Source organism: Sminthopsis crassicaudata, chromosome 3 (genome assembly GCF_048593235.1).
Source record: "Sminthopsis crassicaudata isolate SCR6 chromosome 3, ASM4859323v1, whole genome shotgun sequence".
Lineage (NCBI taxonomy): Eukaryota > Metazoa > Chordata > Mammalia > Dasyuromorphia > Dasyuridae > Sminthopsis > Sminthopsis crassicaudata.
Genome location: NC_133619.1, coordinates 610,406,362 through 610,420,627, shown reverse-complemented (window position 1 = coordinate 610,420,627; position 14,266 = coordinate 610,406,362). Strand labels below are relative to the sequence as shown.

General features: G+C 42.4%; 1 protein-coding gene across 3 annotated transcripts in view; it reads right to left on the bottom strand.

Moving 5' to 3' along the window:
- ECE1 (endothelin converting enzyme 1) overlaps positions 1-14,266 on the bottom strand; it is a 169,472-nt gene that overhangs the window by 64,318 nt on the left and 90,888 nt on the right. For 2 of the 3 annotated variants that reach the window (XM_074305974.1, XM_074305972.1), the window contains exon 3: positions 706-844. In XM_074305974.1, the coding sequence (XP_074162075.1) occupies positions 706-844 (139 nt within the window). Of the gene's footprint in view, positions 1-705; positions 845-4,113; positions 4,183-14,266 lie in introns of those variants that run through there. The other variant, XM_074305973.1, reaches the window with a different exon arrangement.

Below are 14,266 nucleotides of genomic sequence, written 5' to 3'. Positions count from 1 at the left end.
GACTGGATTTGAACTTGGGTTCTCCTGACTCCATGGCTGGTGCTCTATCCCCGGCGTCACCTAGCTGCCCCTCAGATTTTTAAAAGATAGCTCTTGAGTAAAAAAGATCTGAGTTCAAGTCCTATTTCTGACACTTAGCACCTGTGTGATCCTGGGCAAATCAGTGTACTTTTCTCAGTTTCCTTGGACATGAAACGGGGAGGGCAGAGTAAGTGGATGATCTCTAAGGACCCCTTCAGCTCTGAAGCCATAATTTTTATGGCCAATCTGGCAACCACCCATCCTGCTATCCTTTATGTAGATCGTTCTGCCCTTCTAGATTGCAGACTTAAGAGCAAGGACTCTGTCACATCTTCCCCAGCATCCAGCTCAGGACTTTGACATTTAAAATCTATTTATTGTGCTGTGACCCACAGTGAACTACAGCTGTGGTTCCAGAGAAGGCTCCAACCTGTACCTGTGGAGGGATTTTCCTCATCTCAAAGTTCCCTATGCTAAAGAAATAACAAGTCTAGTTCTTATCTTTTTTGAATTGCAGGATCAAAGACTTTGAGTTAAAAGGCCTCTATTTTACAGAAGAGGTAACTGAGCCCCAGAGAGCTTAAAGGATTTCGGTCCTGTTCCTCAGAACCCAAGATTGGTTTCGGCCAAAAGCAGGAAGGAAAGGACAAGCAGAAGGACAGGGCCGGTCCAGCTAGCACTTACTGGTTCTGTACTGGAAGACCACCACCGCCAGGGACGCCAATAGCCCCAATACCAAAAGGCCAATCACCACCGAGAGGCGCTTCTCGATGTGGGTTCTCTCGGCCCAGCAACTCCGGTTCCGGGAACCTCGAAAGTTCACCTGCAGGAGGAGGAGGAGGAGGAAGAATTAACTTCGGATTCCTTCCCACCAACAAAAGCCTCCCCACCCAGCCATCACGGTGGAGGACTCGGTCAGCTTGGTGGGAACAATGCCAGGGAGACATCTGGGCTGCTCTCCGCCTTCAGGTGGGTCTGGTTCTCAGGGAATTAGCCCTAATCCAGTGAAGAAATCCCCACCCTTGATCCACGGCTCAGATTGGCTACTCAAACATCAGGGATGCCAGCGGCTAAGCTTGAGGAGGGTCTGTGTATTTTAAAAGTGTCACTCGATATGGGGTGGGGGTGGGAGGGAGGGGGAGAAAGACAACTTTCTCTAATTCTTCCATCATCAAGTCCAGGAAAGGGCAGGACCCTGAACCTTTTAAGGGAACATTCCAGCAAGGCCTGCTGCATCCACATGGAGTCAGGGGCCAAGAACTGTCTCCTGGGAGTCCAAGGGTCTGGTGAAGGCTACAGAGATTTGGGCAACTCCGGGCTTGCCATTTCTCAGAGCCACAGCTTTACAAAGTTGTAGTCTGAGCACTGGAAGGGCCATCCAGACCAACCTCACTTTACAGACGAGGAAACTGGGGCTGATGAACATTATGTGATCTGTCCAGGGTCCCACTAGGAGCAGGGCTGAATTTGAATCCACAACCTGGGATTCTAAATCTGGTGTCCCTTCCATGTAAAGGATGAGGAAGCTAAGTCCTAGAAAAGTTAAATGATGCTTTAATCAGGGTCACTTTGTTAGCAAGTGAGTTCCAATGTACTCTGTGGTCTCCTAGGATATTTTCTCATATGCAAAATGGGAACATTAATATGTACACTCCCAATATTGAAGGACTGTAAAGGAAGTATTAACTATTATTCCCCTCTCATCATCCCAGAAAGCCCCATTGTTCCTGATACCCCTTTGACTGTATCAAGTGTTTTCTTTCTACATTATGCATTTGCCATGTATTATTTCATATGAGAGACAGCATGGCGGAATAAGTCAAAGCCAGGAAGATGTGAATTCAAGTCTGGCCTCAGATCCTGGAAAAATCATTTAACATCAAGTCCCCCCCATAACTCCCTAAGTGAAAAACAAGCTGTCCAACACTGCAGAAAGCACAGGCCCCAAACTAACTCACTAAAATTTGTTTTAGAGTCACTTGCACTTGGAGTGTAACCCCTCCCCTCCCTCCATTGTTTAAATAAATTTATTCTCTCCCCCAGTGTCCAACATAAAGCTGGGCAAATAGTAGGCACTTAATGTTTGCAGGAATTTAATGTACAGAGCTATAAACTCTTATAGCGGAAAAGGTCTAACTCCCAGCTGAATATAGAGTAGCTTCCATCTACTCTATATGAATGGACACTTTCAAATTGTGGAGAAGACTTTTGAAAGTCCTTTGGACGCAAGGAGGTCAAATCATCCAATTATTATAATTATTATTATTATTTTTTTTGCTAAGGCAATTGGGGTTAAGTGACTTGCCCAGGGTCACACATCTAGGAAGTGTTAAGTGTTTGAGAACAGATTTGAATTCAGGTCCTCCCAACTTCATCAACTAATTCTTAAAGAAATTAATTTGAGTTAGTCACTGTCAGGTCAAATATTGAAGTTGAAGCTTAAATACTTTGGCTACAAAATGAGATGATGGGACTCACTGGAAAAGACCCTGATCTTGTGAAAGATTATAGGCAAAAGGAGAAGGGGATGGCAGAGGGTGGGATTAATAGGTAATATTATAGAAGCAATAAACTTGAGTTTGGACAGACTTTGGGAGATGGTGGGAGATAAAAGGGCCTGGTGTGCTATGGTGGATAAAACTGAATAACAATAAAGGAAGAAATAGGAATAGAAAGAGGGCCCTGTGATTTCAGTAATACAAGAAACTCCAGGGTGAGGGCACCCCTTCTACCAATGCAGGTCTGCACCTTTGTAAGTGAAAGTCTCAGTGAGGTTTGGGCACAGAGAAGGGAGGTGACTCGCCCAGTCATGAGACCAGCATGGGTCAAGGTAGGACATGAGATCAGGCCTTTCTGGTAGAACATCAGCTCTCATTTCACTGTGGCCTCTCCTGTGACTTGTACACATCCCATTTATGTACATGTTGCCTTCCTATCAGAGTGCAGCCAATTCTTTGGGGGAAGAAACTTTTTTTTCTAATTAAGAATTTTTTTTCCAGCAAAAATCTGACATTCCCCCATCCCTAATCCCTAACTTTTGCCTCACCCTATCCCCTACTGAAAGAGAAAAAAAACAACAACAAAATACTAGCTATGAACATGTATGTATAGTCAAGCATAACAAATTTCTATCCTAGCCATATTTCCATCCCCCACCAATAAAAAGGTAGATTCCATGCTCTAAGTCTTTGGGGATGTTCACCCCCAGGCCTTTGGAATCACAGCTGATTATAATACAGATTTGATTTTTTTGAAATTATCTTTACAATATTATTATCAGTATACAAATTATTCTCCTTATTCTACTCACTTCACTTTACCTCAGTTCATATAAGTTTTCCCAGGTTTCTCTGGAATCATCCCTTTCATTTGCACGATAACATCCCAATCTATTCATATACCATAACTCGTTCAGCCATTCCCCGGTGATGGACAACCTCTCAGTTTCCAATTCTTTGCCACAGAAAATAGAGCTATAAATGTGTTTATACGGCCTCAGTTAAGAGTTTGTTTTACTTAAGGCTAATCGCTCCATTAATCTTTTGTTGTTGTTCAGTCCCTGTATAAATTTTTATGACCCCATTCAGGGTTTTCTTGGCAGAGATACTATGGTTTGCCATTTCCTTCTCCAACTCATTTTACATATAAGGAAACTGAGGTAAACAGGGTAAAGTGATCTGACCAGGGTTACACAGACAGTAAATACCTGAGGTCAGATTTGAACTTGGGAAGAAGATGAATTTTCCTGATTCGGGCCTTGCACTCAATCCACTGTGTCCCTCCCTTAATCTATTCTCTCTTTAATTTTCCCTTCTCTCTCATTTCCTGGTTGAGTAAAATGTGCATCTGTGTTTGTGTGTGTATCCTTCTAAGGAGGCACTGAAATAATCAGTAAAGTGGGAGCCACTAGGTCTCAGACAGCCCCTTCCTTCCACCCTGGGCTGGCTGTTAATTCAGTAACAATTATTGTTACTGGTTCCATCAATCTGAGCTCCTTTTCGCTTTGACCCTCCTTTCTCCCACCCTGGTCCAATCCTTTGGAGCCAAATTAAATCACTAATGGCTCCTTCCCCAAGATTGCCCTTTGAGTACCTGCAGATGGCTCTCATGATTCCCTCCATATCTTCTTCTTCCCAGGCTAATCATGCCCCGTTCCTTCAGATGATCCTGAATTTACCCAAGAATCACTGATCTGGATTCTTGGGAGGAACCAGAAAGGAGAGGGGAGAGGAGGGGAGTGGGGGGAACAGCCTATTTTAATCAGATCCCCAAGAATCACCAGCCAAACTGACTGAACTAAACAGGAAGGGCGTCACAATTAAGGGAAGTGCACCCGGCAGTCGGCTGGAAGGCCGAGTCCCCATCACATGCATCTGCGGGGCTCCATCCCAGAGATACTCAGGGACTGTCCCAGCTTACCAGCTATGTGATGGAAGCAAACGGGGGTCATTTTGGACGTTCACTTAAGGTCTCCTTCCTCAACTGTGAAATTAGGAGACCTGGGCCCAAAAAAGTTCAAGGTAAATCTTGAGTGTGAATGGTGGAGGAAGTGGAGGATGAGTCTCTACTCCCTGCAGATCAGCAGCCCACCTCCCTTCTGCAGGTCTGCTGGGGGCCAGGCTAAGGATGAAGGCCCAAGAAGGTCTAGCCTCTTCTACCTCGGGGCTGCGGTGGAAGCTGGGGCTTCTCTCCAAGTCATAAGGCCACAAGGACATAGGGAAACATTTGTGCACTAGCAATATGAGGCCTGAAGAAAGCTATAAAAATGAGGGACGGCTTAAAAGCCACCAGTTAGGAGCACAAGCCACATAAAACAGAGCTGTTTGTCCTGGCATCCCGGGCACATCCTGATCAGCTGTGATTGTGCTGGAGGCTGCCAGAGAACCCCGAAGGGCTGGTCTCTAACCCTCAGCCTCTTCCAATTATCCTGTACACGCACTCAGACTACTGTCATTTATACATTTCAAGAGGGTAACTCCTTAGCTCAACAATCTTCAGCACTCCCTACTGACACTGAGAAAAGTCCACCTTCCTCTCTGGGACATTTGAAGCACTCCACACCTTTTCTCCTGTTTCTCCCTTCCACATACTCTAGAATTACGCCAGACAGGTCAGCCCCGAGTGCCCCCAAATGCCCTGCACTTCCTAACCTGCCTGCCTTCACTCATTCTATTTCATATGCATGCCCTCCACCCTCCTTATCGAATCACAGCTCAAACGGGATCTCTTACTGGGGCCAGAAATAAAGGCTCTGCCAGAATTCGAATCCACAGCTTCTACCCCTCATTATCAACACGATCTTGGTCTTCAGTCTCTTCATCTGAGAGCAGAGATTCAAAACAGCTGAAGTCCCCTTATGATCTTCTAGATCTTCCAATTCAGTAAGATAACTGTTCCCGGGGACCTCAGCTACAAATTTTTCTTGTGCCTTTTAAATGCCCTTATTTAGAATGTTTATCATGACCTGCCCTGGTGCCTTATCTCCTCTCAAAACCTACTAGAATGGAAACTCCTGAAAAACAGGGACCATAGTTCATTTAAAGCCAGCAGCAGCTTTGGGCTTAGCATAGACTTCTGCCCAGTTAAGTGCTCAGTACATGTCTGGTGAATTCTCTGACCCAGGCTGCCAGCAGGTGCCACCTGACGGAAGGGAAGGGTGGAACTGGCCTCCCTGCCACCTCCACGCCCAGATCTCTGCCCCCTGCAGTCCACCCTCCACTAAGCTAGCAACTGTGAGTTGTATCCCCTATTCCTTCCATTACCCCCAGGAGAAAACTTAATCCTCTGACCTGCCCCCCCTCCCTTACCAGTCTTTTTCCACCATCTTCTGCTATCCAGACATTGGCCTCCTCCCAAAGATGCCCCAAACTGGTCATTTTCTCTGGCTGCTTCCGAGCCTGAAGTCCTTGCCCTCCTCATCTCTACCTCCTGGCTTCCTGTAAGTCCCAAATAAAATCCCACTTTTTCCAACTCTCTTTAATGCTAGTCCCTTCCAGTTTTCTCAGTCCATATCTTGTTTGTATATTGCCCTTTGTATGGTGACTCCTCAATGTTAGGGACTTTTTTTTTTTTTTTTTTGCCTTTCTTTGCTCCCTGGTGCTTAGCACAGTACTTGGTATAGAGTAGGTGCTTATTAAATTAGTTTGACTAGACTGGCCTAACATCTTAGAGAGAGAAGTTAAATGATTTTTCTTGGATCACACAGAGGCAGCAAGGTGGTCCCATAGAGCCCAGAGACCCAGCCAGGAAGTACTTAGTCCATAGTTAGTTTCCTGGAAGACTTACATTCCGAGTTCAAATCTGGAGCTATACCACTCTGTTTGCCTTAATTTCCTTACTGTAAAATGAACTGGAAAAAGGCAATGGCCAGCTCCTCTAGGACAAGAACACCTCAAATGGAGTCACAAAGAAGTGGATCTCTAACAAAGGATTAAAAAGCCAACATTGTTAGAACTTGAACCCGGTTCTATCGTCATTTCCTACCCATTACACTACACTGCCTCACCTCTTCCTCCTGCTTTTAAAATTTTTTATTAAGATTTTATATTCCAAATTTTCCCCTTCCTCTATTCCCTCTTCTCTCCCCAAGACTACAAACAATCTGATACAGGTTATACAGGTATAATCCTTCCTCCGGCCACGAGGAACTGACTAGTTTCCCATCAACTGAAACATAGGACTAAAAACTCCAAAAGAAGAACCTCCTGAAGAAGTAGAACTAAGTAAAGACACTTGTTTGCAAAATCTCCAACAAGTCTGGTCCCTTTGTTCCAGAAGCAATGAGTTCTTCAATTCAATCGACATTTATTAAGCACCTACTGCATGCCAGGCACTATACTGGGTTCTTCTATATTGAAACTCATCAGTGAATTTTATAGAGGCAGCAAAAGTAGTCTGAGCTAGAGGCAGGAATCCAACTCTTTTGCTTATTGTCTTGAACTGCAAGGTTCTCTGAACCTCAGTTTCCTTTTCTGTAAAAAGGAAGTGATCATATAGCCCTCACAGGATTGTTTTGAAATCAAGGCAAATACAAAGAACTTTAAAAAGTTTAGACTAGTATTTAAATAGCACTGATCATTATTACTACTGGGACAGCTGGATGGCACACTGGACAGAGCACTGAGCCTGGAGTCAGAAAAATTCATGTTCCTGAATTCAAATGTGTTCCCAGACACTTTCTAGCAGTGTGACCCTGGCTAAGCCACTTTATCCTGTTTGCCTCAGTTTCCTCATCTGTAAAATAAACTGGAGAAGGAAATAGCAAACCACTCCAGTGGGACTGAGCAGTGACCTAGGGAGGTCCTTCTAATCCCAATCATTTGCTCTTTGCTCACTCTCTGATTTTCTCCCTTCCCTTCCCCTACTGTCTCAGGAGCATACTGGAAAAAGCACTGGACATAGATTTGGACTATTTATCTTATAAGACCACTTCCTTTCTCAGTTTCACTGTTGGTAAAATGGGTCTACAATAATAGTGCTCCTAGTTCCTCATAGGGAAAGGTAACATTTTATAAATCATCAAATGACATAGAAAGGTAAGCAATTATTGTCTTTAATGTTCCATCCAATCATCCCCACTTCTTCTTCTTTTTTTCTTTTTCCCTGAGGCTGGGGTTAAGTGACTTGCCCAGGGTCACACAGCTGGGAAGTGTTAAGTGTCTGAGACCACATTTGAACTCCGGTCCTCCTGAATTCAGGGCTGGTGCACCACCTAGCTGCCCCCATCCCCACTTCTTAACCTTGCAGTCAGTGACCTCCCTGCAGGTATTGCTCAGTCCCACTGGAAACTATCTGCTAACAAAGAGCTGAAAAGATCTGGTCCTTTTCTCTGCTCTCCAAGGTACAGCATTGAAAAATGCAGGATCTAATTCTATCCTTGAAGGGCTCTATTCTAATGCCATCTCTGACATCCTGTGACCCTTAGCACAGTTTCCTCTCTGAACATCAGTCTCTTCATCTGTAAAATGCTGAAAAAAACACTCACAACTATATCCCCTCAAGCAAGGCTTGTTGTAAGGAAAGCCTTTGTACTCTTCCAGAAACTCAATTAAAATTCAACAAGTAGAGTTTTTCAAAAGTTAAAAAATGTACTTATTAAGTGCCTTTTGAAAGCAAGGTGATCTCATTTTTCTCCAACCTTGAGTCAATGGTGTCACCACTAGAGGTGCAGTAACTGGGATTTGAGCTCCTCTGTCTAAACTGAGCTGGGATAAATTTAAACCTGAACAGATGGCATACCCAAGGAAATTAAATTAGGAAAAGTCAGAATTAAATTAAAAATTCTGAGTTCCAGGAAAAGCGATGCTTAGGGGATTTGAAAATAGAATTTTTAACCTCTGCAACATCCCTCTATCTCCTGGCACACACGGCTTGGCAAGAGACAGCTGGCTTCTGGGCTGGTCCCCAACAGTAAATGAATATGGAGATGGAGGCTCTTACCCTGAGGGTGGAGAAAGGCGGCTGCTTTAGCTGGCCATGCTTGGTCATACCAGGTCCCCCTATCCCCAGTCCCTCTAAATCACCATTGCCTTAGGACAGACCAGTTTCAGATGCATGAGTCTTTGAGATGGAAGAGATACAACAGTAAAGAACAGAATTATGGAGAGGTCTCTGGCCTGGGAGTCAGGAGACTCCAGCTGTTGTCCTGGCTCTTCCAATGTCTCAGTGAGTGATCTGGGGCAGATAGCTCAATATCTATTAGAATATAATTTCCTTGTGAGTAGGGATTGTTTCATTCTTTGTACTGATATCCCCGAGTGCCTGCATAGAGCGGGTGCTAAACAAACATTTCTTGACTGAGTGAACTAGGACCCTGTTTACACCTTTGCAAATGGAGGATATTGGAGGAGATGTTCTCTGAGATTTCTTTCGGCTCTGCCATTTTGTTCTTTCTAAGATCCTTTCTAGGTCTGCCATTCAAAGGCCTCTTCTAGCTCTGGTATACTGTGTTCTAAGATGGTCCCTCTCAGTCCTAACAGTCTATATTTTAAGGTCCTTCCAAAACCTAACAGTCTAGATTCTAAAGTCCTTCCTAACCCTAAGAGTCTAAGTTCTAAGATCTCTTCCAGTTCTGACATTCGATGTTCTAAGGTCTCACCAAGCTCTCACATTCTACATGTTAAGGTCCCTCCTAGTTCTGACATTCTATGTTCTGAGGTCCCTCCCAGCTGTAACAATATGTTCTAAAGTCTTTCCTAGTCCGAAGTGTCTATGTTCTAAGGTTTAGCCAAGCTTTTATAGTCTATATTCTAAGGGTCCTTTCGGCTCTGAAATTCAGTTCTGATATTCTGTGTTCCAAAGTTCCTTCCAACTCTAGTTGTCTATGTTCTAAGATCCTGTTCTGACATTCTGTGTCCTAAGGTTCCAGCAAGCTCTTACATTCTCCTAGCAGATGTTCTGTTCTAAGACCTCTCCCAGTTCTGATTCTGTGTTCTTAGGTCCCTTCTAATTCTGTCACCCCTTCCACTCTGATATTTTGTGATCTAAGGCCCCTCCAACTCTGCTGTTAAGTATTCAGAGGTCACTTCAGCTCCCAGGTACTCGAGTCCAGACTTCTGAGAAGACTTCAGAAACAACGAGTCTTGATCACAGCAAATGTGGCTGTTCAGGAATCTAGTAAGTAGATAGGTGGCAGGCTGCCCAATCCACTTTGGGAAAGGGTGCGCTAGCACACCATGCCAAGGAGCAAAGATGGTGAATGAGAACTGCCCCTGACTCTCCCTTAGGCAAGACTCATTACCAGCCTGGCCCTGGGTGGGAACCTGTCCCCAACCCTTTGGTTTCCCAGGGTTTTCAGAGACCACTGAACAATACACTAATAAGAGGATAAATATTTAGTTACAGAAGTAACTGCTTGACTAAGCTGGCCTTGGAGCATAAACATGTTTTGCAGGTAGGAACATGTGGATGGGGCTGAGGAACAGGTAAGATACCCCAAGGGAGTAACCATAGCAGGGGCTCCCTTTAGTTTCCAGAATACGTAAAGGTTTATTTCTAGAGCATGAAGAGCATTATTTCTAGAGTTGTAAAGGACTGTCCTCCCTACAATCCAGGAAGCAATTAAATCAAGAATGATCATCCATAGAGATGAGGAAATCAAGTTTGGGGGAAGAGGTGGGAATTTGCTGAGCATCATCATTGTGAATGCTGAGGCCAGACTCAGGCTCAGATATACCATAACCATACCAAGATTGAGTTTCAACAGTCAATAGATTGTCAAGAAAGTTGAGATGACTTGGGTCTGAACTAACCTCTTCTGCTAAGTCATTTTATTTTTCAGTGACTCAATTTCTTTATCTGTAAAAAGATGATTATAATTCTTATCTAGCTCAGATTCTAATTAATCAATTAAGTTTTGTTTTTTTTAATCCACTGCTCAATCCATCTTCTATCAGCTGCTAAGGTGCTTTTTCCTAAAACATACCTTTGTCCCTCTTCAATGAGCTTCCATTAATGACCTTTGGGTTCAACTAGAAAGTCCTCAATTTACACTGAATATTCTTCACAATCTAGTGCCTTCCCACCTTTCCAATTTTCTTTTAGTTATACCTTAGACCTCATCATCCTGGCTCTATGTTTCCTTAAGACAAGACGCCTAAGAAGTATTTTTTTTTTCAAGATTCAGCCTAAGTTCCATCATCTAAAGGAAGCTGTTTCTAGGCTCCCAAGCCAATAACTCCTACTTCTCTGAGATAATCTGCCATCAATTTTGTAGATATCTTGTATGGACCAAATTCCTTACATGCTGATTCCCCAACTAGAAAGTGATCTCCTTGAGGATAGAGACCATTTTTTTGGTCTTTCTTTGTATCCTCAGTGCTACAGTAGAATGACTGACACACAGTAAGTGACTAATAAATGACTGCTAACTTCTTGACACTTATTTAGTCCCCATAAAGTACAGAGCACTAGACTAGCCCCTAGGGAAGGTACAAAGCTTCCTTGTGGAACCTATAGCCTAGAGACAATAAGTACTTTCTAATTATAGTTATACATCCTTGTCAAGAAATGTGACCATGTTTCCTGAGGTGATATGCTCTCTCCTTAGAAATCAGGTAGGATGTAGCTGGACAAGTTTCTAGTTAGAATGGGCTTTAAAGCACAAAATGCTTGTATTGGAAGGGATGTTGGAATATGGAAAGTTAGAGTCGGGAGGGGTCTCAGAACAGAAAATGTCAGACTGGAAGGGCCCTTAGAACACAGAATGTTAGACCTGGGAAGACTCTTAGGACCTAAAACGTCAGAGCTAAGTGGGTCCTTAGAACAGAGGATGTGAGAGTTGGGAGGGCCCTTAGAACAAAAGATTCAGAACTGGGAAAGGTCTTACGATACACCTCTCATCTCTGACCATTAAAGGAAGAAAGGATTCTTTTTGGACGCTGTATCCAGAGACTGACACAATGAAAAATATGTTCTGAAGCTGGTGCCCTGAGTTTTAATGTAAGTACTGCTATTAACAATTTACATGACCCTGAAAAGGTCACATCTCTCTGGGCCTTGGTTTTCTCACTGGAACAGAGGTTAATAAAGAATATACCTATATAGTTAACAACTCCTTATGGAGATAAACAAATAAGTCTGGCTTCCTGCCCCAGACTATATTTCAAAGGAAGCATCCCCTGACCACCTGAGTTCTGCAAACCTCAATGTGTCTCTACCCTGAAAATGGGAAGAAGTATTTCCTTCTTAAGTTTCTCTAAAGCCTACAACTACTTATATAGTTAGTGGTAGGAACTTATAATTTTGTAGCACTTTCAGGTTTACAATGGACTATCCCCACAATACCTGAGATGAATTGTACAACTATTAATTCCTCCCCCCCTCTTTTGCAGTAGAGGAAAATTGAGTAAGATTACTGGCCCAAGAGAATTCTGCTAGAAAATAGCAGAATCAATATTTGAACCTTGATCTTTAGACTCAAAAACTAGTTATAGGAAAAAAAAAACCACAGGATAATAATACATCTCTCTCCTTTCTTTGCAGAGATGGGGGTCTATAGTTACACTTGATTAATATGTTGGTTAGTTTTTGCTGAATTCTTTTTCTTTTTTTCTATAAGGAATAAAGGATAGCTCTATGGAAGGAAGTCGAGAGAGGGATACATTTGAAAATGGAGGTAATGAATAACAATAGAATGTTATAAAACGAATTCATGGTAGAGAGACCGCATGACATAGTTTTTTTTTTTTTAAACCACATTTCCATATTAGACATTTGTGAAAGAAAAATCAAAAGGACAAAACCATGAGAAAGAAAAAAATAAAAATAGTATGCTTCAATCCTCATTCTATCTCCATAGTTCTTTCTCTACATGTGGATGATATTTTCCATCCTAAGTCTAACAGAATTGTTTTGGATCAGTGCATTGCTCAGAGGAGCCAAGTTGATCATAGTTGATTATCACATAATCTTGTGATTGCTTTGTACAATGTTCTGATTCTGCTCATTTCACTCAGCATCAGTTCATGTAAGTATTTCAGGCTTTTCTGAAATCAGCCTGCTGATCATTTCTTATAGAACAATAATATTCCACTGCATTCAAATATTGTAACTTATTCAACCATTTCCCAACTGAGGGCATCCACTCAATTTCCAATTCCTTGCCACTATAAAAAGAGCTGCTACAAACATTTTTACACATAGCATGACATAGTGAAGAGAGTTAAGAGCTCAGAGACAAGAAGACAACTTTGAAACTTAAGCAGCAGCTATGTGATACTAATAGAATCACTTAACCTCTCTCTGTTCCTCATTTCCTCATTCAACTCTCAGAGACTTATTTGAGACACAGGTTAAAACCTCTGATGATGGAATCACAATCTCTCCACATTCTTCTTTTCCCTGACCAGTGACGATAGCCTCATATATAGGAAAGAAAGTGGGAGAGACAGAAGGCAGTAGAGATACAGAAGAACAATTTTTGTCTTTGGAATCAGAGACTCTGGGTTCAAATCCCACCCCAAGCTCTGTGACCTTGGACAAGTGACAATATTTCAGAGGCCTCAGTTTTCTAATCTATAAAATAATTCTTTCTTTAAATTGGGTCTTCATCTTAAAATTGGGTCAACAATGCAATTCTCTCCACTTTATAGGTCTTCCAGAAGAAGAGGGCTTTAGAAAACTTTGTAAAAGAGCTTAATCACCGCCTTTCAAATAGGAGATATAAAATCTAGACTGTGACATATCTGAAGAAACCATTTCCCTGGCTTCTCCATGTTCAGCTGCTCTTCTTTGAAGACTGTCGGTGTAGAGAGCTCACTACCTCCCAAAGTAGTCCATTCTATTCTGCATTTGGACAGTTCTTACTGTTAGGCAGTATTTCCTTATATGGATCCAAATTCTACCTCCCACCAATTTCCACCCACTTCTACCCTCTGGGGTAAAAAAAAAAAAAAAAAACAATTCTAATCTCTCTTCTATGTTAGTAAAAGGCAGTAATCATATAAATATGAACTGTTGGAGGAAAGCAGCCCTCTGAGGGCCTGCTTTGTGAATTAAGTAAATTCTCTGAGTGTTTTTTCCCCCCTTGCTATTTTTTTTTTAACAGACCTTAGATAAAACAAGAGGCGCTCCAATGAACCTTTGAAATAACAACTGATTCTGGAGCAATGGAAAAAACGCTGGATGGAGTTCCCAAAAGACTCAGGCTGGAATTCCAGCCCTGATGCTGGACATTACATCGTCTCTACTTCAGTTTTCCCATCATGAAACGGAGCACAAACCAGCCTGGAGTAATCATAATAAGTTACCATTTATATAGTGTCTTCAGATTTGATCCTCCTAACAGCCCAAAGGAGTAGATGCCATGAGTAGCTCCATTTTACAGACAAGGAAACTGAGGTGAAAAGAGATTAAGTGATTTGCCTAGGGTTACATAACTAGTAAGCAGCTGAGTCAAATTCAATTCCTGATTCCAATGTTCTCACCACAGCAACATAGAGCTGTGTCTGTGTTAGAAAGAACCAGGATTAGGGTCAAGAAGATCCAGGTTCAAACAGGAAAGACTTCCATGAGCTGATCCACAGTGAAACGTACTCTGTATAAAATAACAGCAATATTGGAAGATTCAGAAAAACCTGAAAAGACTCCCATGAGTTGATGCAAAGTGAGACATACTTGTATAAAGTAAAATATCAACCTTATAAGATGATTGGCTGTGAATGACTTAGCTTTCCTCAGCAATACAATGATACAAAAAAACTCGGAAGTTCTTATGATGAAAAATGCTATTCATCCCTAGAGAAAA